Source organism: Myxocyprinus asiaticus, chromosome 40 (genome assembly GCF_019703515.2).
Source record: "Myxocyprinus asiaticus isolate MX2 ecotype Aquarium Trade chromosome 40, UBuf_Myxa_2, whole genome shotgun sequence".
Taxonomy (NCBI): domain Eukaryota; kingdom Metazoa; phylum Chordata; class Actinopteri; order Cypriniformes; family Catostomidae; genus Myxocyprinus; species Myxocyprinus asiaticus.
In genome coordinates, this window is record NC_059383.1 from 25,217,367 (window position 1) to 25,245,165 (window position 27,799).

The following is a 27,799-nucleotide window of genomic DNA, read 5'->3' on the forward strand; positions in this document are numbered from 1 at the left end:
ACAACATTGGTAATGCAAATTAGGGGCGGGACTACCTGGAAGATGGGTGGAGAGTTTGAAACTTCATTTTTGCTATTCTGTTTGGAACTGCTAGTGGCACACTTCACCTTAAAGTGAACAGACAGTATATGATTATCCTACAGTGGAAGACAGTGTTGATATGAATTACTGTATATATTATTATCGAACAGATCCCATCCTGGCATATCCTCCACTACGGTCACCAAAGAGTTAGCACACCTATGGCGCATCATGCCCAAGAGGGAGAGACGTGTCTACAAGTAGGCTCTGTAAATTCTTCAAACCTTACGCAATCTCTCTGTTGCAGAGCAATATCATACAAACCTCTCCCTATTTCCTCTTTCAGCCTGAAAGCCTGGCTCTTCAGTCGCCAACAGAACCGTAATGTGCGCGCTGAAGTACACGAGGGAGAAATAAATGCAAAAGAATGCATCCCCAGTCCCCTGTATATGTTACTGGCCCATAGAGACCTTTATGCTGCTGTCAAACGGCGGTCTTGCACTTTATTTAGCCACTGAGAAAATATACTTGATTCATGTTATTTCCAATTCTGTGAGCAATAGTCACCAATGTCCAAGAACAACAAACCAAACAGACTACTAATCTTTTTAACAACTGCGTTTTAGTCTGAAACAGTTTTATTAACATTAATCACTGTTGTGATTACAAATAATTGCATCTCAGGCATTTTATACAGCATTTTAAATTACTAAACAAATTTATGGTGGTGTTAAATATATTTTAACTGTTCTACTGTGATTACATTACTGTGTTTACATTTGTAGAGATTTTGTATGGTTTAAGAATTATTTTTTTAAATTTTTTTTATAAGACAGATTTTCCAAAGCACACCTTCTTCTAAAATGACTTTACATGGTCACTTTTATTACTTAATTATAATACATGGGAACCGTTAAGTATCTGTATTTATTTATATATTTATTATAATGTTTCATATTAAAACGTTTTATGGACTTTTTTACTGTCTAAACCAGTTATTCAATAAGAAGCCTTATAAGTGCCTTATGAACCATGTTCTGGTTTACTGTGCAGTTAACTTTGATTAAAAGTTCAATTTGTTTGCATTTTTTGTGGATTATGTGTAATCATATCAATTATACATGACATACTTTTGCATATATGGATTTGTAATCTGCCAATCCTGAATTACTCAACACCTCCAGGTGTTGTGTTTAAAATTTTGCTGATTTTGTGTAGTCGTTCAATTGCACAGAGGGACTCTTCTTTCAGATGTTGGTTGCAAATGCGAAGCTTCAACACTTCTGCCAGCAGAGCCACCTTGTCTCTTTTCTCCTGAGTCAGAGGACAGAGAAACACATGGTGAAAATGAGCATGTCATGAGGAAGTAGCATACACCTCTCACATTTATTAACTGCTAAATGAGTCTCACCCTCAGTAGATCACTACTAAGTCGCCTAAGCATCCCTTCCAGGTGAGAGAGTTGGTTGGTAATGTTGATGAACACGTCACTGCTAAAAAGAAATAAAAATTTAAATATGGCCTTTTTTTCATACTTATGTTGTTCCAAACCCCAAATGACTTCCTCTATTCTGTGTAATACGAAAGATGTTTGGCAGAATGTTACAGTAGCCTTTCATTGCCACTTTTTCCGTACAACAAAAGTGAATATAGTGACTGATGCTAACATTAAGCCTAAAATCTCCTTTCATGTTCCACAGAAGAGAGAAAGTCGTACACATCTGTAATAACATGAGGGTGAGTAATTGATTCCTTGCTGATCATTGAAAATTAAAGGAACATACCTGGTTCAATACAAGAGTACTACAAAAAATTATTTTGACTTGCCCTTCCTTTTTAAAAAAAATAAAAATAGAAGAGAATGGAACCAATCCATAAACGTTAAAATACTCACAGTTTAAAAGTGTAGCCACCTGTCATAAACAATATGGGCAATAACAAGGTTTTTTGTGTGTGATAAAAACGGTTACTAACCTTTTCTGTTAAGTTATAGCACTTCTATTAAAATGAATGGGAGAAATTGGAACGGTCAACCAAGAAGCACTGAGTGCCCAACGGATGTAGAAAGGAAGTCCCGTCTTACAGTTAAAATAGCCAATCACCTTTAAGATACAGACATCACCTGTCAATCAACTCTAAAACGCGCATGTGCAGAAGCTATACAAGCCGGAAAAATTGCGTTTTTTTTTTTTTATTTTATTTTATTTTATTTATTTTTTTGCGTAATATGAGGTAAAGAATCACAATTTATAATACCAGTATTGTCATATTTTATTGCTAATTTGAAATATGTTCTTTGATCGTAATCTTGACCAACCGTTGTTGAGATTTTGGTCTTCCTCCATTCAAGTAGATAGGAGCTGCACTGTCATGACTGGAAATAGCCTCACGAGAGCGTTCCAAAGATGGCCGCCAGTGGATTGTCTTGCTAGAAAGACTTTTAACAGAATAATTAATTATAATAAGTGCTTTTATAAAATTATAAGCTTCACATTACAGTCGTTAATCCCTTCAAAAATTGGCCCCATTCACTTCCATTGTAAGTGCCTCACTGTAACCTCGATTCTTTCTTTTTTCTTCTTCTTTTTTTTTTTTTTTAAAGAAAAGAACGGACTAGTCAAATGTATTTTTGTGGTAGTCAACATTGTGCCACAAATGCTGTTGATTGAACTTAACTTGTACTGAACCTGAAATATTCCTTTATGATGCTCAATCAAAACTGTATTAAATGACTAAACGGATCAACCAAAGAAACTTCCCCACTTACTCTGTATCCTCTCCACTGCAATAGGCACTGAAATGGTGGATCTTGCAAGTCTCGTGGGATGGCATGTCTGGCCTGCTTGGTACAGGACTCATTTCTGACAGAAGGGTTGCCATTCTTCGTGCTGTAAAAAATATTGTAATAATTAAGTAATTCATTTTTTATGGACATCTAACATATGTGGACCATCTTGACTTCATATTTAGGCCTTGTTCTTCGTTACTTACTCTCATAGGCTTGGGCTGCCTGAACTAGACTATTCCAATCAAGATCACAGGCAGTGCTTGGAAGAGGCATAATTTCAGGATCAGTCTGATGGTCTTTGTCCCAAAGGTCAAATTCAGTCTGTTCAGGCATTGCCCAGCATTCTGGGGAAAGACAAACAGTGAACGCCCATTTACTGTTTTGTGGTTGCTTACAACCCTTAAAAAGTGCTTTAAGCTGAGGCTATACTAGCTGAAAAGCAATTTACACCACCATCAGACTAAACAGTGCATAAGTAAAAGTGTAAAAGTACTTGAACAATTAACACCTATAATGTGTTTTTGCATTATGTAACAAAATATCAAACCAATGGCATTTTAAGAATATAACACTAAATCACTTAAAGCAAAATATTTCACAATATAACTTGGTAAGATTTGAAAAGGTAACACAATAGATATATTGTTAAAAAAGACAAAAACGTATATGGATAGTTTCTGGTTGAAACATATCTATCTTTAATGTGATGTACTTCACCTGTGGTTATTCTGCTATGACACCTGTGTGAACTTGAGAGGGAACTGAGTTCATACAGCCATTAAAAATCTACTTGAAACAAGTTTCCTTAAAGCCATTGCAAAATGGCTCAGAAAATGTAAGTAAGCTCTTACTAAAGAATGTCAGCATTTGCTTATAGATGCCACTTGCTGTGATATTTTGAATCTAATGAAATGACAATCAGATATTTTAAGTGTGACATACTGCACTGGATGTGACAAAAAGTGTCAAAATACATTTTGGGGCCACTGTATGTGAACAACAGTAGAATAATCAACATTACGATTATTATATTGTATAATGTTCAAGAACTGAAACTGTTTACCCTATGAAGTTATGCTTTTAACCCTCTATAGAAGAACTAATAATGCTTGCCTGTGGGATATGTTTGCATGGAGAGATGGATTGGTGTGAGTGCTGGGGACTCTGGGTATGACTGGTGAGTAGTACTAGATAACAAAGGACTGTTGCATGAACCTGACATTTGTGACTTGCTGCAAAGCTCCGCCTGTGTTTGTTGAGGACATGACTGGAAAGAGACAGCAAACACAACAATGCAACATAGCAACACTGCTGCTCACATACCAAAACTCAATAGAACAATACTATGCTTTTTCCACATTATTGTTGATTAGGGCCATATTGCTGAATACAGTAAAAGCTGAATAGACAACGTACTGAGTCACCCTGGGCGTTGTCCTCTGTGTCATCCATCACGATAAGTTTTTTCAGGTCCTCTACCACTGTGCTCTTCCGAACGGGCTGGGGGGAGCATGCTGCTCGCAGTGATGCAATCACTCGAGGCTGACCAAAAACATTTTTGGAATTCACGTCCACCTGACTGAAAAATATATGCTAAGCCATGGCCACAGAATCAAACAGCAAAACAAACTGACATAGTCCATTTTAGAAAATTACTTTTGTTTAGCTGTTTGTTTTGTGTAGCATTTTCAGAACAACAGAACAGCAACAGAACAGCAGAATGGCAAAAAAAAAAAAAAAAAAAAAAAAAAAACATTTAAAATGTGGAGAGCAAAGTTTTGCACAAATGTAAAGAAAACTGGTTAATTAAAAATGAATTTATGCATTAGGTGTCATAAGCAAAAAAAAATTTTACAGCATGTATTAATCATGGTTAATCTTATAACAGTATATATATATATATATATATATATATATATATATATATATATATATATATATATATATATATATATATATATGGGAAAATCCACGGCTAGGTGTGTGTTACACGATTTTAATAGGCGAAGAACCACCCAACGCGAAGCGGATATACTGATATATGGATATACCATTTATTTTATTTATTTTTTGGTTACACAATTTTGCTCTCCACAATTTTAAACATTTTCGCACTTCGGCTTTTGTTCTAAAAATGCTACATTAAATGTTAAGTATTTTTCACATACAGATATAACTGCTCACCTTATTACATTGTTTTTGTTGCTGTTTCTGACATCACTGTCTTCTCGATGTTGTGTGTATTGTAGCTTCTTTTGTGTTTCGCTGCATTTAGGTATAGTCGGGCCGGCATAAAGTTGACAGGGCTGGTTGGGGTCACCCTGATAGGGTTCAGTGATACTGTCAACACTCAGGCTAAATCCATCTTGACTTGTCTTTCGCAAACTTGGACTGAATGTTGCAGAGCCGTCTGGTCTAGACTGGAGTTCAGGGAACAGATGCGTGTTAATAGAAAGTTGATCCTTGGTAGAAATATTCTCACTGAATAAATTCTGGATTTGTGCAGACTGATGTAGGCTGAATGACGGTTGACCAGGACTCCACACAAGTTTTATATTGGGCTCCTGCAAACTGGACCAATTCTGGTCCTGGTTCTTGTTGTCATGATTCCCTCTTCGCTGGAGCAAGCTGAGATCTTTCTTGCTGGGTTGACTTGAGTTTGGTGAAGTTTGTGAAATCAAAGGCTTTTCCACAACAGAAGTTTTAACCTCTTGTGGCTTGCAGCACAAGGGGCTAGAAATAAAACACAAAGACCACAGACACACAAATTGCAGATACGTACAAACACACAAATATATAAGCGGTACATACATTGCAAAAGGACACACAATGCAGACACAAAGACAGACCCATGTTAACAAAGTAACAGTCATTTCCTTCCATTTCGAAATATCCAAGCCATTTTTGAATAGTTTGATTCTGACCAATACTATCTCGTCCCTTTTTGCTATTTCGCTAACATTTTTGCAGCAAATCAGTTTTAGGACTCCAGTGACAGACACTGACTGAAAATTATTGGTTGAATTTAGGGTCAGGGAGAACTTAGTGGTGGGAATGCCCCACTTTTTACTGACTGTCCCACCCCTCCCCATGGGACCCCTACTCTATTTTATATGGGGCAAACAGGGAAAGAAGGGGGTATGTATGTGTAAGGGGTCTGTACTCTGTGTGAATGTTGTATATGGGGGAATATGGAGGGAAACAGGGTTAGTCCACTCAGAAATGAAAATACTGTCATTGACACCCTTATGTTGTTACAAACCCACACGACTTTCTTTTTTCCATTGAACAAAAAGGATGCAATTTTGAAGAATGTACTGGTAACACGTTTATTCGCAATTACAACAAATGGGAACTCTAGCTTTCAAGCTTCAGAAGGATTCAATAAAAGTAGTCCATACGACTTACGCTAAATTCCAACTCTTTTGAAGTCATACAAGCTTTATGTAAGGAGCAGACTGAAATTTAAATTGTTATTCACTGAAAATCTTGACATCCAACCAAGCTCTCCTAGCTTTGATTAGGCTATATATTTAACTCACTGACTCAATGATTCGGTCACAGGTATTCTGAAGTTAACACCTCACTGGAAAGGAACTTAAATTTCAGTGTCTTTCTCACACAAAATCTAATGTCTGACATTAGATGTCTTGGAATATAGCACACAAGTTGTTTGGTCCACTTTTACGATACTTTAATGGTGCTTTTGCGTCCTTTTTTAAGCTTAAAAGCGGCAGTCTCATTCATTGTAATTCCTCCTTTTGTGCTCTATGGAAGAAAGTAAGTCATATAGGTTTGGATTGAGTAAATGATGACATATGAAATATACAGTACAGAATTATACATTATATCCACTGTATATTTCAGTATATATATATATATATATATATATATATATATATATATATATATATATATATATATATTTTGGTATAATTTAATAGATCTCACCTGAGTTTGAGAACAGGAGTCTTGGCACATAGAAGAGGTAATGTGTGAGCATAGAACTCCTTTATGTTGTTTGAAGGAAAGGATCCTTTTGAAACTTTTTTTGTAAAATGCCCAGTTTCACAATGTTTGGATCTTGGGATCTGTGGACTGTAGAAGCCTGGCTGTGTCAGCGGATGCAGTTTAGGACCATTCCTGGGAGACTCAGCAATGTTCTTGGCAACTCTACTACTCAACCAGAAGTCATTAGTGTAGGGTGAAAATGCACTTGATTCTCTATTTGGCTGGAGAAAATGTGTCTATAAGATAAAAAGAAGATTTCATTTAATGATAACTTTAATTTACGGTACACCTCAAATCTCCTGAATGCTTTGATTTGTTACTTACCTTTCAAAAGCACTAGTCAGTATCCTTTTGTAAGATACTTTCTAATTTGATGTTGAAATTTATATTATTTTGATATTATAATATAACATTGATATAGGCAGGAATGAAGTGTGACTTTGCAAAGCATCTTTACCTTGGAGCAGATGTATATTTACTGATGTAATAGCCTACATGTATACATTTGGGAATGAAGCCTGACAAATAGTTTAATCAACAGAATGCACGTCTCAAGATTTATTCTTGAATATTTGAAAAAGGCATGATTCGCACGCAATAGTTTTCAGTTACCGATGCCATTGAAGTAACTTCACTATTCACAGTCAGTTATGCTTAATTTAATCCATGAAGGAAAATGTCCAGTAACAGGGTAGTTACTGAGATTAAGCAAATAGTATTGCCCCCATAAGGGTACCCTCCATGTATAATAAAACTGGAGTCTTTGCTCACATCTCATGTGAGTGGTTATGATTTTATACACGTTTTTTAAAATTACAATTAATTTCATTAAGAATAAAACTTTTTTAATGAGGAAAAAAGGCCAATTAAAAGCAAACTCACTCTTGTCAAACTGTTGTAGGAGACCAAACTTTGGTCCTGCAGGCTCTCCTTCTGGCCTCTTCTCTCCCTGCCAAGCAATGAGCAAGTGGCTGTTACCATATGCCACTCTCCTTCTGAAATGAAAGATTTCAGAGGCAAACTACACTAAGCAAAATGACATACACATTGCTCATTATGTCTTGCGACCAGACCTGTGTTGTTTGTTCTGGAAGGGTTTAATCTTGTGAATTCAACATGCTCACTTGAAGTCCAATCTAAGATGTTATGGCTGTCTTCCATGGGGGAGCTACAATGTGAATGATCATAAGAATTGGCAAAAGAGGAAAGAGGTCATTATATCAGAGAAGAAGACTGTAATGATTTTTTTTTTTTAATCTTACCTCATTAGGCTGGTATACCTGAAATCAGAACTGGGAAAGTGTAGAGGTGGTGTCTATGGAGGAGTTGTAGACATTGAATAATCCAGATCACCAGAATAACACAGCCATCTTCTCGGATTCCATGTTTTTCCTCACCAACTTTAATTTACTTATAAATTAAAGCAAGATAGTAAAAGCAACTAAAAAGATAGTTTGCAAGATAATGTCTAAACTTTTTCAGTTTCATTTGAAAATCGTTCTCAATGCGTTTAAGTCATCAGAAATCTCTGTGTATTAGGAGGACCAAACGATGGTGCAGAATGCTCCAATTCAACTGAGCTAGCCGAGAGAGAGCAAGGGAATAACTGTGTGGGCTCTACAGCAGCTGAATGGAACAGAGGATGGGATTGTGTTGTCTGGTCTGTTGGCTGTTGTCAGTGCTGTGCTTGTTTGCTCCAGGCAACATAACGCTGTTATGTGCATGGCAATAAGTTAAAGAGCATAAAAATATAAGACTGACATGGCTTTCAGTATATTATAAACCTTATTGAAAGTATAAATCTGTTACTTGCACATATAAAAAAAAGGCATTATTGAAGTGCAATCTAAACTTCATTATGATTAATGTTTTTTTTTTTTTAGCTTACTATTATTTGCCATCACTTTTTAAAACATATCAATGTACTGTAAATGCTAAAACTTTGGAGAATGTTGAGAGCTGTTTATAATTATATTTCTTTCACAAAAATATATTGTACAACTTACTAACTTCATAAAAATGTGTATGTAAGCTTTTGTATTTCTTTAGTCACACTCTAAAATCTCACACTGTCAGATCTAAACAGTTTGGTATCTTGTAGGCCAGTTAAAGTTAGTTTAGCCTACTGAAATCAGAGCACAGGCTAACAGTACAAAGTACGTCACACAGAAATGGCTGATTCTGAGAAGCCTTTGTGATTCCGGGAAGAGATAAACCCTTTAAGGCACTTCCACAGTCTTAAAGAAAATATTTTGGCCATGTGTTTTGCAAGGTTTGCTCAGAACAGGCCTTGAACTAGTCTAACTGGCTTAACTAGTCTGCTGATGTCCCAAGACTAGTACACTGGAATTCTATAAACGCACCTGCCTCTGGTTTCTAGGGGCCCCTACTAGGTCTACTGCTAATGATCTACCCTAACAGCATGGCACACACATCTCTATGAGAGTGGCACATACTGTAACACTTTTGGCAAAGGAACAGACCAGGGCTGCATTTCCCAGAAGCATCATAAGCCTAAGTAGATCATAGAAACCACTGGCGCCAATGGTTTCTATGATCAACTTAAGTTTGCAAAGCTTTTGGGAAATGCAGCCCAGATCTCTTCATTTAGAGTACAAACTGCCTTTGCAAGTTTTGTTAACTATGCTGAATTGAGGTAAATTGGACACTTTTTTTGCAATTGATTTCAATGATAAAGTGTTGCCCAAATGACAAGTCACCCCTTTTTATTATGGTTTTATAATGTACTGTAGATTTGTCCCCTGAATGTGAGCTCATGAGCCACGTTTATACTTCCAATCTAATGCCACACTGTTAAGCACTTCAAAAGGTTAAAAAAACAAAACAGCAGCATGGAAAAAAAAAAAAAAATCTCAAATGAAATGTATTGTACTAATAAAAATGGTTTTATCTTATTTCTTTTTTAAATTATTTTATTGTTTGATATTCTGCATTTGAATTGGCTAGCAATTAGGTCATAAACTGAAAATTAGTCAAGCATTTATTTTTCAGTCTGATTAAAGCAAATCATATTTTAGGAGTGATATTTTTCTTTTCAGTTTGGAAAACATCCTAGAATATCCTACCTTTATTGTCTTCTACAAAGTTTTGTTGATTGATGATTTTTAAAGGGATGTCCATAAAATAAGGAATACAAAGTGCAGTACAAGAAACAAATATAACATTTTCATAGTCTCTATCCCTTGTAGATAGTATTCTTTTATACCTTTGTATGGTTTTGAAAGATCTAAAGAACTATTGCATCGTGCTAACAAATGTCTGTTTATTATTCCGACAGTCAACACCTTTACAAAATTATCACAGCGACCCAGTAAGTTACCAGAACTGCAAAACCGATCTAGCCAAAAAGCCAAAGCTCCCAAAATAATGATCACAAGTAGTGTAGAACATCATCTTATGTGATTGTTATACAGTATAAAACACAATGGGATATCAAATTAACAGTGCAAACTCTGAATTTGTGCATACAAGTACTGGCTCAAAAATTCTGAAGTTGGATAGGTCACTCTTGTGGCAGCCATATATTTGGTATTAACAGGGGCTGTTTGGCGGTTTAAATAATGACATACAGTATTCACCTCGAACAGTTTACGCTTGCATGACATTTTTAACAACACAGGAATGTTACAGTAAATTAATGTGCAAGATGTGAATTAAACATTGTGCTTTAGCAAATATAAAACTGAATTTTACAAAACAATTACACATATTGACATTGCAATGGGAGCTTTGCAAGTTAGCACTAAAAAGCACAGGCTGAAGCACAGCATGAATATGAACTGACTGAGCACCATATATTAGAGGTGTTTGTTCTTTTTTGTTTTGATCCAGCAATAGTTTAGCACATTATAAGAGTTTAAGTACTCAAATTGTGTTCATCCCTACCAAATCAAATTAGTTCATTTGGTCATCAAACTAAGAAGGGAAAAATATCTGGCCACTATCACAAACAGAATATGATGGTCCAGATTTTCATTAGTATTCACTTTAAGATGGAAACAATCCTGTTCATGTACCTTTATATACCTGTCATAACAACGGTATGATTTTCGTGTGTAGGGTTAATTTTTCCAAAGCTAGCTAGCCGTTTGCTCAACCCGTGACACATAAAATCAAATCGAATTAAGAAACTTAAATAACCTATAGTATTTACAATGTAAAATACATGGCAAAAAATTTACAGATGTTCCAATATAAATGAAAACGACAAAATAAGGAGAGGCACACAACATCAGCAGGTCAATTCACAGGCTTAGATGTGGTTATAAAAGCTCAATCCATCTGTACTTTTCCTCCTACCATAGCTTATTTTTTATGAAGGCATATAGGGGAATCACAGATGTGGTCTCCCAAAAATGGGGTGCAGAAAATGACAATTTTGAAGATTATATCCATAATGTCTTTCATTTCTCGGGGAGCATGTTGGTCAGGATGTCAATTAAATTGTCCAAGCCCCAGAGGTACCCATCTTCTCTGTTGCCCTCCACCCACGGGCTGCGGTGGTCCAGGGTGAGAGGGTCCGGCATGGGCACAGTTTTTCCAAAGTCTATCATCCAGATTCCAGCCTTACCAGTCTGGTCATGGACAAATAATAAGGAGCTTCCCACCACCTGCAGAAAAATATAGCAAAGCTATGGTTATTACAGCTGTAATCTTAAAATCAACAGTAAAAAATTCAATATTAAAATATGCTCAGTGTTCCCTGCACTGATATTCATCACCACAACACTGCTACTAATTAGCTGTGCGAAATATACAGCGCAATCAGTTTAGTCCAATTCCCGGACGAATGACTCTAACGAGTCAGCTCTTTTTCATCTACAGCATGAAACATACAGCACAACCGGTGAAGTCCAATTCCTCAAAGAATGTCTCTAACGAGTCCGTTTTTGAATCTACAGCGTGAAACACAGCGCAACCTCTACAGCGCTACCAGTGTAGCCCCGATTCTCAAATGTATGACTCGAGTCAGTTCTATTGAATCTAAATCACAAGACATCCGCCGCAACCTCGCGAACAAATTACTCTTAAAAGCCGGTTCTTTTGGGGGCCTGAGCGAGTTCGAATCCAGGGTGTGCTGAGTGACTCCAGCCAGGTCTTTGGAGCAACCAAATTGGCCCAGCTGCTAGGGAGGGTAGAGTCACATGGGGTACCCTCCTCGTGATTAGTGGTTCTTGCTCTCAATGGGGCGTGTGGTAAGTTGTGCGTGGATCGCGGAGAGCAGCATGAGCCTCCACATGCGGAGTCTCCATGGTGTCATGCACAACGAGCCACATAATAAGCTGCGTGGATTGACTGTCTCAGAAGCGGAGGCAACTGAGACTTGTCCTCCGCCACCCGGAATGAGGTGAGTAACCACGCCACCACGAGGACCTACTAAGTAGTGGGAATTGGGCATTCCAAATTGGGAGAAAAGGGGATAAAAAAAAAAGCTGGTTCTTTTAGAGAAGCAAAAACTTGAATTGCAAGTCATTCATTTCATCATGTCCTACTCTAAATCAAAGAATTGTAACTGTGTTTTGTGTAGTCTACTTAAGACTTGTGAAGTAATTACTGGAAAGACATTTGAATGACAGCATGTAGTTAAAGATGCACGTTATGGGTTTTGTTGTAATTAGTGATATTTTACCTTATTTCCAAATATTTATTCCTCAAAAGTCCAAAAAGATTCATTAATGGAATCGCTAAGAGGAATAGTTAAATTCCTTACATTTCCCATCTCTGATCAAAAGTCAAATGCATCTCACCTCATGTGCTTTGAAGAAATCAGATTTTTCCAGTACGACCCGTAGTTCCTTTAACTGCTGTTGGTAGCTTCTCTGTGACCAGAAGAGCCAAAACAGTTACAAACAATTGACTTTTTATTATTATTACAAAATAGTTTACAAATTAATGAATGATTAAGAGATGCAAATTCATACCAAGATTAGCATATTGTTGTCCACAAAGTCCTCTAGAGCTTGGATCACCTCATCTTTATACTTTGTTCTCTTGAAGTTGGTGTTACAATTTCCATCTGATTTCTGTAGACAAGTACAATTGTCAGACAATATCATACATAAAGTCGAAAAACAAAAGAAAGCATCTACAACTAGTGGTCGTTCAGTGAGGGACTTTTAATGGCTGACACCGATGTCTATAGAGCAGGGTGGCCGATGGCTGATACATATCTAATAAAATTTTTATGAGCAAATACGATTTACACAAAATTAATTAAATGAACACTTATTTTACACAATATTTAGTCAAAATTCACTGAAAAATATTTGAAACAAAAAATGCGACAAGATTGTTGATTTTGGAACGGACACCAAGTGGAATGACCACTTCTGTTAATAATTCTGCCAATGTGCATAATCTCAAAATTGACAACTATTGGCCCATTTATTTGCCCTGACTGGTATATCATTCTATTATCATCTACAACCACTATTGGCTTGTAAAGCAGGATTTATTGACCTATGTATGCATTCATAAGTTACCTGTAGCACACGTTGATTATATTCACATTTACCTTGATGCCCTCAATGCGAAAACCCATGGTAGCCGTTGAGCTGAGAGTTTCTCTCCACTGCATGTATCTGGTTTTGAGTACTGCCTGCTCAACTTGCTCCTCAGCAGTGGGGGCATCCGGGTCCACTGCAATCATTTTTTCATACATGTCCTTGCGTGGCTGAGGACACTCCCGGGCCTTCCTCAACTCCTCCTCCAGGTAAGTCCTAAAGCATGTATACCAGTTAACATTACCACAGGGATAAATATTTGGTATAGAAATTGTAATTGTATATAATTTTATATAGTATACAAGAACAGGTATAACTGGACAACTCACCCCTTAACTACACATAATAAAACAAAAAAATCCTGTGACTGTTCTCTTTACATGTTGATCAGTCAATCTCTTCTCTAAGTGGGCAGTTCTTAGTCAAAATGTGGACCAGACTTATGCCAATAGTTTGCGTCTGGACTAGTGTTGTCAAAAGTAAAAGTACATCGGTACCAAGTCAGTACTAAAATAAAAAAGATCACACGATAACAGTGTTTATGCAGTACCGGTTCAAAATAAAAAGCAAGACGCCTGAATTGCAACAGAAATATATTACAACTGTATAGTAAAATATAATATTCACTTTAGCAATATTAATAATAAATAATTATTAATAAATAATACATATTAAGCAATATATTAAAAAGCAAGAGTGCTGTTTAAAAAAAAAATTTAATGTTGAAAATAAATGTTCAATTTTTTTCATTGTGAAAAGTTTTAAGAATTAATTTGATTAGACACTAATGGAGAAGAAAAAAAAAAAGGAAAAAAGGAAATAAGGATTTGGTAAAAAATAAAGCAGATTGGGCCCTACTTAAATACACTTAAGCAATGCATACTTAATTGAGAAAGGAAACATGCATTTATTTATTTTATTATTTACATTGAAACTGAACTTCAAATAGGCTAATGGAGTGTGTTCAATAGCATATTACCATATTAGCATATTTTTGCTCTGGTATCAAAATTGGTATCGAGAACCGTGAAATTTCTCTGGTATCCTTACAGACTACTGAAATTTTGGTATCGTGATAACACTAGTTTGGACAACTTCACAGCTTCATACAAGTCCTCACCGGCTTCCCATTTTGCAGTCCATGATGCAGGGAGAGTCAAAGTCAACGAGCAGGTCGTCCATGAGGATGTAATCCTGCTCATCTCGCTGAGTCACGCCATAGTAGCCGGGAACGAAGGGCCGCAGCGAGTCGCTCATGAGCTGCAGAAAACACTGCTGCTCACACTCGCAGTACTTCTTCAGCAGTCTTCCATCACTGTCCGTCTGAAAGTTTCCTGGAGTACCAGACAAAAACATGCCAAGTCATATAAAAGGGAATCACCCAGAACAGCAATAAAAACCTTGAGAAAAGAGAATCAATAGCTTTAGATGCATTATGTACTTCAAATGTGATGAGGATAAAGCAATTATGGAGAAAGAGCAAGATACAAATCTGAAAGTGTACACTGCAAGTCAAAAGTATAAACGCACTTACTCATTCTTTATGATTACCATTTTTCTCATGTTAGTGAAGTCAATAAAACTATGAAACAATACGAGTAGAAGTATGGGAATTATGTAACGTCCAAAAATTGCTTTTTAAATAGCATTGAAGTTCCCATATAAGCTGGCCACTTGTGAACTTTTCTTAACTAAATGGTGCTATTCGTGTTTTTAATAAAAATTTAATTAAAATTTCAGTTTTGTAAACCATACCTAGGTGCAATTTATATTTGTTTACAACACTATATTCAAGCATTTAAGTATAAGCTTTTAGATCAAAAAGCTTCTCATGATTTTTTTTAGATCATGAGAAACAAATTCATTCAAGTGTGTCCAAACTTTTGGCTGCTAGTGTATTTGATCTTTGGTTTGGAAGTACAATTTTGAGAGGTGTGAAAAGAATAATTTAAATTCAACCCACAGCTTTCAAAAGATCAAACACATGTCAAAATAAATACCATAGTACTTCAAACAAAAGTTAAACAACAACTTCAAAAAGCCATCTAATAGATAAACAAACCTGCATGGCCGACCACCTGCACCCAGGGAGAGCGCTTTTTCACCGGCACTGAAAGGGTAGACCAGTTCACCATATTTTTTGACTTCTTCCACAGATCAGTCTTTGAAGGGGGAGAGGTGAGATAAACAAACATGCAAATGAGATCAACATGTTAGTTACCACGCTACAACTGCAGCTGCAAAAACTGCACAAGATGCAATGGTTTGGTACAAGGGTCATCCGAGACTGCTTTTCTTGCCTTTTGTTTTGTTACCCAACGAACAGCACTGGGGCATTGAGTGCATTTGTTCGATTTCAGGCTCCAACGGGCAACTCCCTCTTCCATATTAACCACAGGTTGAGTTTTTCCTCATGTGGCAAATCATTGACGACAATCTTGGACTAAACAAAGTCATCAAGCAATACCGAGAGACTGTGATTAAGAATTAGCTAATCTTGTAAGGGCACTTCATGAAACATTTACAGACAGCACTTGATTTGCTGCCAAATAAAACAAAGAAGCCAGTCCATCCACTCACAAGCAAGACTATCCCAACTTAAAATCAGTCCCAACATTTAAGATGCAAAGGTTGACACTGCTTTGGCTCTTTTTAAACTATTTCCATTGTTGGAACAAAAGTAAACCAAAGTAGACCTTCATCAACAGCCGAATCACAGCCATGCTGATATTATACAATAACACTCATGTACAACAACACTCTTGCTTGTGTGATATACAACCCTAATTACTCAAAAGTTGGGATAGTATAGAAAATGCAAATAAAAAACGAAAAAGGAGTGATTTGTAAAATCTATTCACCCCTTGCTATATTGAAAGCACTACATCAAAACATTATTTGTTATTGTTTTACAATTTTAAAACATATGTTTTACCTTGAGAATTTATTATTATTATTATTATTATTTTAAATATATACTCGTTTCAAATCAGATGACTGCAAAAAGTTGGAACAGTCGAGTGTTTACCACTGTTTACCATTTTTTCAAATAACATTTATTAAATGTTTGGGCACTGAAGACACAAATTTGTTTAATTTAGCAAGCAGCATTTTCCCCCATTCATCCATTATGCAGATCTTTAGCTGCGCAATTGCACTGGGCCTTCGTTGCCTTATTGTGCGTTGCCATATTCATATAATGCGGCACACATTCTCAGTTGGAGACAGGTCAGGACTGCAGGCAGTCCAATCTAGCACCCGCACTCTCTGCTGACACAGCTATGGGTAATATGTGGTTTAACATTGTCCTGATGGAAAATTCAGGGACCTCCCTGGAAAAGACTGTGTCTGGAAGGCAGTACATGAATATATAAGGGGTGTATCAGTTCGAATTTTTCACGGTTCGGTTTGTATCACGGTTTTGGTACGATCTGGTATTTGTTTTGTTCAGAAACAAACAAAAAAAAAAAAAAGATTACTGCCAAATCCAAAGACTAATCTATTTGGTAAACATAGTTTAACCATGGCATTTGTAGTAAAATCATAGTAACCACAATATAATCATGGTTACTGTACGAGTGGAAGTATGGGAATTATGTAATGACCAAAAATTTTAAAAGATCAAAACTATCTTATATTTAAGATAACTTCTTTTATCAGTGCCGTCTGAGATGCTTTTTAAATAGTATTGAAGTTCCCATATAAGCTGGCCACTTGTGAACTTTTCTTAACTAAATGGTCCTATTCATGTATTTAATAAAAATCAATTAAAATTTCAGTTTTGTAAACCATACCTATGTGCAATTTATATTTGTTTACAACACTATATTCAAGCATTTAAGTATAAGCTTTTAGATCACAATATAAACATGGTTACTGTCATGGTTACAATATATAGTAAAATCATGTTTACTATATAGAAACTACAGTAATACTGTTATAAAACCAGACAACTGACCAAATCATCAACAAACTGTAAAACACTTCAGGGAGTGCAAGGACCATAAGAAGGACCTAAACAAAAGCGGCAGTGGACGGAGCAATGATGATTTGTACTGGGACGTAGACCAGCCAACTATCTAACTGGGACATTGAATTCAGTTAGTCACACTTGAGACAAACACAGAATCGCTGCTGGTGTCCTCTGCAGCTGATATCAGGAAGTTATTACCTTTGCCAACTTTGTCAGCTTTCCTTACACTGTTATCTTATTTTGTGCATTGTTTTGATCAGTAAGGGAATTTTCAATCAGCTACTCACTAAGTTAGGAAGATTGCGGCTATCTGTTGAGTAAACCGATGGGATTCTCATTTAAGATGTAAACATAATATTATATGCTATGGCAAAAATCCAAATATAATCATCTGCTACACCAATGGTTATAACAATTTCACTATTACAGTTTACAGAACTTAGCAAGTTTAGCCATAATTCACATAAAATAATTACTTTACCTGTCATCTTTAGCAATCTTGTTGAGCAACGTAATAACTTTGGACTGCATTACTCCGTATGTTTAAATATGTCCTAAAAAAACAAGAGTAAAAGCTGCATACAAACACTGTGACGCGCCATGTTGGTTTGTGGGCAGGCAAGGTAGTCACTTAAAACTACCACGTAGCCTGTTACATCATCATTCGGCTCTCAAGACAGTGGAAAAGCGCAGCCAGTTTATGACAGGCTCCAGATTGCCCCGGCCGTGAACCAGCGGAGCACAGGCTTGGCACGAGAACCGCCGCCATTTCGGTGGAAAAGGGCTATGAGTTACCATAGCCTTTCTGGCCTCTCAAACCAGTCTGGCCATTCTCCGTTGACCTCTCTCATCATCAAGGCGTTTCTGTCCACAGAACTGCTGCTCACTGGATGTTTTTTGTTTTTGGTATCATTCTGAGTAAACTCTAGAGACTGATGTGCGTCCCAGGAGATCAGCAGTTACAGAAATACTCAAACAAGCCCGTTTGGCACCAACAATCTTGCAAGGGTGGAAATAAATGACATCACATTTTTTTCCCAATTCTGATGGTTGATTTGAACATTAACTGAAGCTCCTGACCCATATCTGCCTGATTTTATGCATTGCATTGCTGCCACATGACTGGCTGATTAGATAATACAAAGAAATGTAGTTGTACCTAGTAAAGTGCTCGGTGAGTGTATATATCCATTACAGATGAACGGTTTTTAAGACAGTGACGTCTGAAGACGTGTTTTCCCAGCAGGACAACGCCAGACCACATACTGCCTGGATTTCAAGAGCATGGCTGTGTCAGCAGAGTGTGTGGGTGCTAGATTGGCCTGCCAGCTGTCCTAACTTGTCTCCAAATGAGAATGTGTGGTGCATTATAGGAATCACACAATACATCAACGAAGGCCCCTTACAATGGTACAGCAGTACAGCTGAAGACCTGCATAATGGATGAATGGGGAGACATTCTGCTTGCTGAATTTAACAAACATATGTCTTCAGTGTGCAAACACTTAATAACTGTTATTAGAAGAAATTATTTTACACAATGGTAAACGTGCGACTGTGCCAATGTTTTTGGAGCATGTTGCAATTATCTGAATTGAAAGGTGTACAAAAAAATTAAAAAAATTAACATGGTAAAACATCAAATAATGTGTTGTAGTGCTTTCAATATAGCACAGGGTGAACAGAATCTACAAATAACTCCTTTGTTTTTATTAGCATTTTCCATACTGTCTGAAATTTTTGGGAAGTTATAGCTTAAATGTATATTCCGGATTCAACACAAGTTAAGCTCAATCGACAACATTTGTTGCATAATGTTGACTACCACAAAAAAAAAAAAAAAAAAAAAGACTCGTCCGTCCTTTTCTTAAGAAATAAATTAAAAGCACTAACATTAATTCTTCTGTTAAAAGTAATGCATTATTTGAGCTGTAAAGTTGTTTAAATCTTAATTTTTACAATCATTTTAGGGTTTGCTGACATTATATCATCATGGCAATGAAGTTGTAAAATTGGCTATAACTTTACTTCACACAGAAAAGGTTAGCAAGTAATTTTGTCACACTAAAATCATGTTTACATGCATATTGTTTGTCTTTTGTCGATCATTTTGAAAAAGTGAGTATTTTAACTAGAGATGTCCTGATACCATTTTTTATTTATTTATTTATTTATTTTTTTTGAGAACTAGTAGCCTACCTATACCTAATTTTTGGTACTCGCCGATACAGTCCGATACCCGTTTTTTTATTTTTTGGGTTTTTTTTCTAGAACTCCATATCAATAGTTTATTTAAATGTTATCATCAAAAAGGTGTTTAAATAAATTAATTCAATAAAACGTTAGTCAAATTAAAATATAACAATTAATTTTCAACATAATATTGTATTATTTTTTTATCAATTGAAGTGCTTATATAATGAACCTCACAGCACAATCCAAAATACAACACTGGAGTAATGTTTTGTCAAATAAATTGCTGCATAACAGAGCATCACAGATGTTAGATACCAGAGGCTAGGCCAGAAATCTCCAAATGAGTGGACCTTGGTGAAAAAGAGTGGACCTCTATTCTGTGCCTAATTTCATCATGAATATAATAAAATGTGCACCTTTCCACACCTGTTATGAGTCAATATTTGTGCATTTACATTTAGCTTAATACTTAGTTACATTATTACAGGTACAATAACTAGGCCTATTCATTTTTGAACAATTATTAAGTTAATTATAAATAATTTACCTTAATATGTCATATTGATACAATGAAAAATTAAATGGCCATAGAAATAAATAAGTTAAAATAAGAGATATGATGCAATAAACATTATTATTAGACACTTTTCAGTCCTCCTGCTTTGCATAGGTGTTGGCTATTCCCCAAAGATCAAATCTTTAATTAAGCTGACAACTCTCCTTTGGCTGACGTTCTGGGCTTCATGGAGCTTCTGCAATGTTGCAAAATATTTCTTTTGATTAGTAGTCTATGTAAAAAAAAAAAAAAAAAAGGTCTGGTGAAAAACGCAAGTGAATCAGATGTTCTATTTAACAGCTGTCCTATAGAGTTGAGGAATGTTACATTCAATAGAGGCTAAAGAGTAGACAAGCACAGAAGAGAAACTTCTTGTTCAAGAACCATTTCTGAGGTTGTAGCTACTGAATTATGACACATACGTATGACAATTCACCTGTCATCCCAATGTCCTTACATCCTGAGATGGTCTGAGATCATATTCAGCTTTCTCACAGAAGTCAATATTCCTGCAAATTGTTCCCAGATTACGGACAGAGAAGAAATAGTGAGAACTCGTCATACGCGTACACTGTGCGAGCGCCAATAAACCTCTAAACACACAGCGAATCAGAGATGCGCATCAACGCCTTCACTTTCGTCTGTTTTCCAAAATATGATCAAGTGTGCTTCTTCAAATGCACATATTTGTGTCTAACGGCGTTTTGTGTCATTTGTCACTCCGAGACTTATTACAGATTGACTGCCACAGTTGCGGGTAGATGACGAGCAAATTACCCACTAATTTCATACCCTGCCATATTATTATAGTAGTATTACAGTGAATATTACATAACTTTACAGTAGTGATATATTTCTGTCATACTTTTTTCCAATAAACTGACCTAGAATTTTGACAGAGCTTTTATTTTGAAGTGTTTGTGTTGTTTTGACCAAGGAGCACTGACATTATGAAGGCAGCTTCCCACTCTGGAAAGGCCGGTCGCTACGTGACTCAAAGTAATCATTAAACCACGTTTAATGTCATCTGCTACAAACAGAGTGTGCAATGCTCATGATGGTATTTTCCCTGTATGAGCCAAGGAGGAGCTTTAAAAGATATGAACAGCTGGAGTAAGCACAACACTATCTCCACATATTCACAAGCGCTCACATTTAAATGACATGTAAACTATATATTTATCTCATTAAATCGCAGCTTTTCCTGTTAAATAATCTTACTAAGACATAACGTGATTTTAATTTGTGGGCTGAATGTTTATGTAATGACATTCGTACGTCAGATGGTATAGGTTTTTGGTATCGTGCATTTTTACAAGTATGAGTACAGGTACGTGAGCGCGGTATCAGACCCGATTTTAACGTTCAAAAATTGGCCCCCATCTATTTTAAGTGCCTCACTGTAAAACAGATTTTTGCTTGTTTTTTTGTTTTTTTTTAAGAAAAGGAGGGGCAAGTCAAAATTAATATTTGTGGTAATCAACATTATGCTACAAATGCTGTCGACTGAGTTTAACTTGTACTGAACCTGGAATATTCCTTTCTTCTTTCGGTTGCTGCCGTTAGGGGTCGCCACATCATCCATGATCTGCATATTTGACTTGGAACAGGATTTACACTGGATGCCCTTCCTGACGCAACCCCCAGTGGCTGGGGGACTGAACCCGGAATATTCCTTTAAATATAATTATAATGCCTATGATCTCCAGTAGGGCTGCAACTAACAATTATTTTGATAATCGATTAATCTAATGATTATTCGGCAACGATTAAACATTAGCTCTTAACCGATTATTAAGTCTATATATCTTATGCTGCTTCTCAGGTGAATGCATCTTTTTAAAAGGATTTTTAGATATTTTAAAATATTTTTATTTTTAATATTATATTAATATATTATAAGAAATGCACAGTGACACATATATTATAATTCAATAAGTCACGAGCAATCACGTTATAATCTAGCTGCATTAACAACAGCAAATCAGATGTGCACAAAATTTCAAAAGTAAAACAAACTTATTTTATGCAATATTTACTTAAATGTGCATGAACGTGAAAAGAAAAAACTGAGAAAAAGAAAAAAAAAAAATCGGCCAAGCAAACATGGTTATTGACCATTGCTTGAAGAATGGCCAGATGACGGCCGATTAATCGGCCGGACCGATACATTGGTCTTTCACTATTAAAAAAATATGTGAAGACTATTTATCTCTTTAGATCAATACTGGTAACCCATGGAGACTACACAACACAGATCTCATTACCTTATGGTAAATGTTAATCAGATATCACAAGAATGTTACTCAACAACTGCATATTTCTGACTTGCAGCATACACCTGTTCACAAATTTACATTTATGCAGTGCATTTGCAAGCAATATCCTGTTATCCCTCCAAAAATGTACCATGGTAACCAGTGGCAAATTCTCAGGGCCAGCAAAGCCTTGGCCTAACATGCCAAATAAATAAATATTTTTCATCCTTTCATTATCAATCACCTTTTTGCCTATGTATTTTTAATCGCTTTCCACTCTTAATTAATCTACAAACAAACAGAGAAAAATGAAAAGTTTATCCAGTCAGAATTTATTCCTTGATGCTTACAAACAAAGTGTGACAACTGTTTCACAAATCACATGCCCAAAGCAGCACGTGAGTCTGAGCTCCACCCCGTCAGGCCTTCAGAATTTCCACCGAATCCCTTAACAGTGCAAATGAATGCGCATCTAAAGTCAGATTGTCAGATTCAGCAGCCAATCAGATTGATTTATTTGTTCTTGGTGGGTGTGATCTTTAGGATATGTCCCGGTCGAGGCCTTCTAGCTGGCCTTGAGTGACACAATCACGCTTTAAGTGACGTAATTTGAAAGCGAAGAGCGCAAGATCTTGCTGACGAGTCGACTGCCATTACTGCCGCTATTGCCATTGAGAAAGACATCCTTATGGATTTACAAACCTGAGATGTTCTGCATGATCGTGTGATTGCTTAATTTATTAATCATGAAAGGAGGACTGATTTTCACTTCAAGTAAATTGGTAAGTGCTTTTTGCATTGTTATAGCAACATCAGGAGTTTTCTAAGTGTAAATTAGGCTGCTTGAGCATTCAGTGTCGGATCAAGTTTTGAAAAGTAGTGCTGCGTTCCATTCAACTCGGAAAGTCAGATTTTACATCTTCCTACTAGGAAAAGTGCAATGGAATGCATCTTGAAGTCAGAATTACAACTTGTAGGCTCGTGCAGAAATTCTCAACTCCGATTTCGCCGAGATGCAGGGGCATGATGTCACACAAACATGTCGACACTCAGGGAGATATACAAAGTAAGTGATAAACATTCACTTTATTAAGTAATATCGATAAATGAGTTTGTTTCCACATTACATGATATTAAAGCTTGTTTAACAAACGCCTGCAGAAACAGGTGTATAAAACATTATAATCTCTTTTGATAATCGAACACCTGAAGCACTAATGCTAATGCTGCAGCATTGTTTATCAGTTGGGTTGCTAGGAGACATCTCTAATGAGAGTCAAACCCCTGCTAAGCTAACGGGAGCATCGCAGTTCCGAATATCGGGGAATGGAATGCATTTATGGTCAGAGATATCAAGTAGGAATATCAATACCTCGGTTGATTCATATGAAAAATTAAGATTTTTGAATGTCTGTTCGGGAGACATTCATTTCACAAAACAGTCATGCTGCAGTTTAAATTAGGCTTGTTTGAGCATTAAGTGTTGTTTCAAGTTCTGGCTTTCGTGCGTGGATGTGTTTTTAAAATGTCAATTGGTATTACTAGTTAGTTGCGACATAATGTATGATGCCCAAAGGCATAGGGTGTCTTCTTCATTGTGAAACTGTGTTTTCTTAATGGCATGAATCACACTGAAGGCCTAGACTTTTAATGCACGGCCCACCACTGATGGTAACTATCCGTTTCACAAAAATATACTACAGTTACAGTATTATGGTAGTACCAAGGAATTCTTTGGCACATGAATATGGTAATCATTCAGTACTATTGTATAAATACAGTACTTTAAAGGGTTCAATTATAAAAAGGTTCTGAGAGCTATTTAACTTTTTGAAGCATATCACATTATGCAACAGTTAGTTCTGGTCCCCGAATTTTTCACTTCTTAATAAGTGATTGAACAGTACTGACTGGCATTTTCAAGGCTTTGGATATCTTTTTATATCCTTTTCCATCTTTATAAAGTTCCATTACCTTGTTATGCAGGTCTTTTGACAGTTCTTTTCTGCTCCCCATGGCTCAGTATCTAGCCTGCTCAGTGCATCTACGTGAGAGCTAACAAACTCACTGACTACTTATACACAGACACTAATTGCAATTTTAAAAGCCACAGGTGTGGGAAATTAACCTTTAATTGCCATTTAAACCTGCGTGTGTCACTCTGTGTGTCTGTAATAAGGCCAAACATTCAAGGGTATGTAAACTTTTGATCAGGGCCATTTGGGTGATTTCTGTTATCATTATGATTTAAAAAGGAGCCAAACAACTATGTGATAATAAATGGCTTCATAGTATCACTATCCTTAAATAAAAGACAGTTTATTTGCATGATCAGTCATATTTTCAAAATCAATGCCAAAATTTCACAATTTCTGCCAGGGTATGCAAACTTTTGAGCACAACTGTATATACCATGACACCATTTAATTGTTGGTTGAACTGTTTTATAAAACCAATATCACACTCGCAATCGTGCTGTTGTTCCATATATCAGCATGGCCGTGATTGCAGAACAACAGCATTCTTGCTCGTGTGATACTGCTTAATTTATGATTCATGAACTGATATTTTAGTGGAAATTGTGGCATTTTTTTAAGTGTCCAAAACCAGTGCGAACAGACCAAATAAACGTGTTTGCAGACAAACACTACATTTGATTCTTACCGTGAACGGTTCACATGGACACACGCCACCGTCTCGCGTCAGTGCTTGATAGTCACTGTATCCCATAAAATCCTCGTCGCATTCTTCAAAAGACGACGCTGGCGAGAGGCCGGTGGAGGACGTGTTGGAGAGCTTTCGCAACGCAAGGGAGGCGGGAGAGCCGCTGAGACCACTGTCCGAGCAGATAGACTCGTCGTCGGGATGAGAGCCCGAGCATGGTCCGTGGGGGCTCTGGTCACACTGGCTGACACAAGGCTCACATGTCACAACCAGTTCTGGAACAGGCACACGACCGCCGCCATGAGCAGGAGAGCGTCTGGAGAGCTGCTCCACGGGCTCCTCTGGGAGGATTTCATCCATACACGGACAGGGTGCTGGAGTATCGGGCGTTTTAGTCATCACGCTGCCTCTGATCTATGAGATCAATAAGATCGCCAGAAGAGAGGCGATAGTTCTATCCAGATTAGGGCCAAAGCAACGCTTAACTGGCTCACGCTGTGTACTGGCGCACCTTGAGTCTGATGCGCAGCTGCAGAAAACAAACAATGCGCGGTACGTGCCACCATCAACGTTGAGGTTTTTTTTTTCGTGATCACATCGTTCAAAGTTACAAAAAGATTTATAAAGAACTCACAATTATTAACGCATCAACAAAGCTCATGCTTCTTTCCACTACAGTGTGCAAGCATTCATTGATGCTCAGCAAAAGCTCCTTGGGTTACAGCGTGCACACAACCAAGTTTCGCCCCGCCTACTTTTCTTTAAAGCAACAGAGGTTGGAAATACTCTGGTCAAAACCCAACAAAATAGATTTATAGCGCCACCTAAAGGAAAACAGGATCCTGTAACAAGACAAACGATTAAAATTGACCCTTCGCTAAGCCCCGCCTTAAAAGCCTTTCTGACCAATCCTGTTTTAGCAACTGTTGCCCTGCCGCCATTACTCTGATAAGCGTTTGCTATTTTCCAATGAGAGCCTATAGGAGTAATGTGTGTTTGAGTACTTTTAAGCGGCATTTTATCAAAATAATCAAAACAATGTAAAACACGTTGTTGCCGGGTCATTTGTAATTGTGACCTTTTTTCTTCTTTCCTTTTTTAGAAATAATCTTTAAATAAATCTGGAGAAGAGCATGTTATGGATTAAACTGTGTCAGCCTTCATTTCCAAATGAACATATAACAAGCGGAGATTAGCGAAGCGTCAATTAAAGAGGCACCCAGTAACATTTTGATTGTTATCTTGGACTTACAGCGACTCCTAGTTATGTGGATGCAGCATCATTCACAATCAATAGTTTTCAGTTACAGATGCCATTGTAGAAATTCACTATTCAAAATCGGCCATGATTCATTTAATCCAAGAGTGAAAGTGTCCAGACTGTTACTGAGATGAAGTAGTATTCAGCTGGTCATGTGATTCTAAAATGGAAGCCTCCGTGAGGGCACCCCTGCCCAATGTAGAATAAACAGCTTTTATAAGTTTACTGATATGACTAGAGTCCTCATCTCATGTGAGTCGTCATGATTTTATACAGATTTCTTAAATTTACAGTTCATTACTTTAGGAGTAAAACTTTTTTAAAGGGGAAAAAAATTACTGAGTGCACCTTTAAGTAAAGGATGTAAAAACAGACGGATCCCTTTAACATGCTTTTTAAAATGCATTTTCAATTACAATGTCCATGTGCTGGAAAATTGAGGTTGGCAGCTGTTTCATCATATGGATAAGGCACTTGCAGGATAGTTCACCCAAAAATGAAAATGTACTTACCCGACTGTTGTTCCAAACCTTTATATGCTTTTAATTACATCATAGCAGATTTGACCATTTACAGATAAACATAAATATATGCAAATGTTTTTGTTTTTTTATCAAGAAGTATTTAAAGGAATAGTTCACCCAAAAAATGAAAATTCTCTCATTTACTCACCCTCATGCCATCCCAGATATGTGTGACTTTCTTTCTTCTGCAGAACACACACACACACAAAAAAAGATATTTAGAAGAATATTTCAGCTCTGTTGGTCCTCACAATGCAAGTGAATGGTGACCAGAACTCAGAAGGTCCAGAAAGCACATAAAGGCAGCATAAAGTAATCCAAATGACTCCAGTTGTTAAATCCATGAAATCATCTGAAGCAATATGATAGGTGTGGGTGAGAAACAGATCAATATTTAAGTCCTTTTTTACTATAAATCTCTACCTTTGACCTACCCCAACCAGTTGTTGGCTGAATGTGAAAGTAGCAAAAAAAAAATAAAAAAAAAATAAATGTTTGCCGATAGTTGTAAAGAAACAACACGGGATACAAAAATATTTTGGGAGGGTTTTATTCTGACGGCTGTTTATAAAAAATAAAATAAAAAACAGTGGTCGATGGGGCCGTATACAAAAATGAATTACAAAAAAAACAGAAATACAACAATGAAATACGGAACTGAAATTAGGTACAATGAAATACGATACAGGCCAGTCATTGCATGTATGCCAAAATGTGGTCAAACTCCACACGCAACCCATATGAATCCCAAAGAAATCTCAAAGGATCAACAAAACCGAGAGCTCTTTTGGACTACGTATCTTCTCACGTCTCTAACACAAGAGAGTGCTGGAAAGCAGGTGTCTCAAAACTCCGGTCTTAAAGGGGCCACATCCAATTTATGACGAGTTAAATTACATGAAATTTCTCCACTTGGCTACAAAAAAATATCACAAATTAAATGGTAGCATGCATATTAGATGCAGCCAAAATATTCTGCATCATAAAAAATCTGGCAAATGCTCTTATCAAAAGCAACTTACA

At 36.7% G+C, this 27,799-nt stretch overlaps 2 protein-coding genes across 6 annotated transcripts; both read right to left on the bottom strand.

Annotated features, from left to right (window-relative positions):
• Positions 1-639: 639 nt before the first annotated feature.
• Positions 640-8,390, bottom strand: LOC127430797 (signal-induced proliferation-associated 1-like protein 1). Of its 5 annotated transcripts, none has more exons than XM_051680870.1 (11): positions 8,083-8,390; positions 7,894-7,988; positions 7,703-7,815; positions 6,761-7,056; positions 4,994-5,542; positions 4,226-4,388; positions 4,025-4,076; positions 3,013-3,153; positions 2,789-2,909; positions 1,433-1,514; positions 640-1,335 (listed from the first exon to the last, which is right to left on the bottom strand). In XM_051680870.1, exons 1-11 carry the CDS (start codon positions 8,085-8,087, stop codon positions 1,189-1,191), a joined length of 1,764 nt encoding a protein of 587 aa, XP_051536830.1. In that variant the 5' UTR covers positions 8,088-8,390; the 3' UTR covers positions 640-1,188. The 5 variants fall into 5 exon arrangements, with proteins under 5 accessions (XP_051536830.1, XP_051536828.1, XP_051536829.1 ...); XM_051680868.1 differs by having other exon boundaries at positions 642-1,335; positions 1,433-1,511; positions 3,923-4,076; XM_051680869.1 differs by having other exon boundaries at positions 644-1,335; positions 3,923-4,076; positions 8,101-8,390.
• Positions 8,391-10,089: 1,699 nt separating this feature from the next.
• LOC127431070 (inositol-trisphosphate 3-kinase C-like) lies at positions 10,090-25,904 on the bottom strand. Its single transcript, XM_051681305.1, has 7 exons — positions 24,992-25,904; positions 15,407-15,506; positions 14,465-14,678; positions 13,356-13,560; positions 12,763-12,864; positions 12,589-12,660; positions 10,090-11,451 (listed from the first exon to the last, which is right to left on the bottom strand). The coding sequence occupies exons 1-7, from the start codon at positions 25,388-25,390 to the stop codon at positions 11,245-11,247; spliced, it is 1,299 nt and encodes a 432-aa protein (XP_051537265.1). The 5' UTR covers positions 25,391-25,904; the 3' UTR covers positions 10,090-11,244.
• Positions 25,905-27,799: the final 1,895 nt, after the last annotated feature.

Bases quoted from the DNA above. Each gene is read 5' to 3' on its own strand.
- LOC127430797 (XM_051680867.1), bottom strand. The intron at 5,543-6,760 runs GTGAGATCTATT...TTTTATTTCTAG, and splicing joins ACTCCTGTTCTCAAACTCAG to CCCCTTGTGCTGCAAGCCAC. The intron at 4,077-4,225 runs GTACGTTGTCTA...GTCTCTTTCCAG, and splicing joins ACAACGCCCAGGGTGACTCA to TCATGTCCTCAACAAACACA.
- LOC127431070 (XM_051681305.1), bottom strand. From the start codon at position 25,390: ATGACTAAAACGCCCGATACTCCAGCACCCTGTCCGTGTATGGATGAA. The intron at 15,507-24,991 runs GTAAGAATCAAA...CCCCCTTCAAAG, and splicing joins GTCCATGTGAACCGTTCACG to ACTGATCTGTGGAAGAAGTC. The intron at 12,661-12,762 runs GTATGAATTTGC...TTCTGGTCACAG, and splicing joins ACAACAATATGCTAATCTTG to AGAAGCTACCAACAGCAGTT.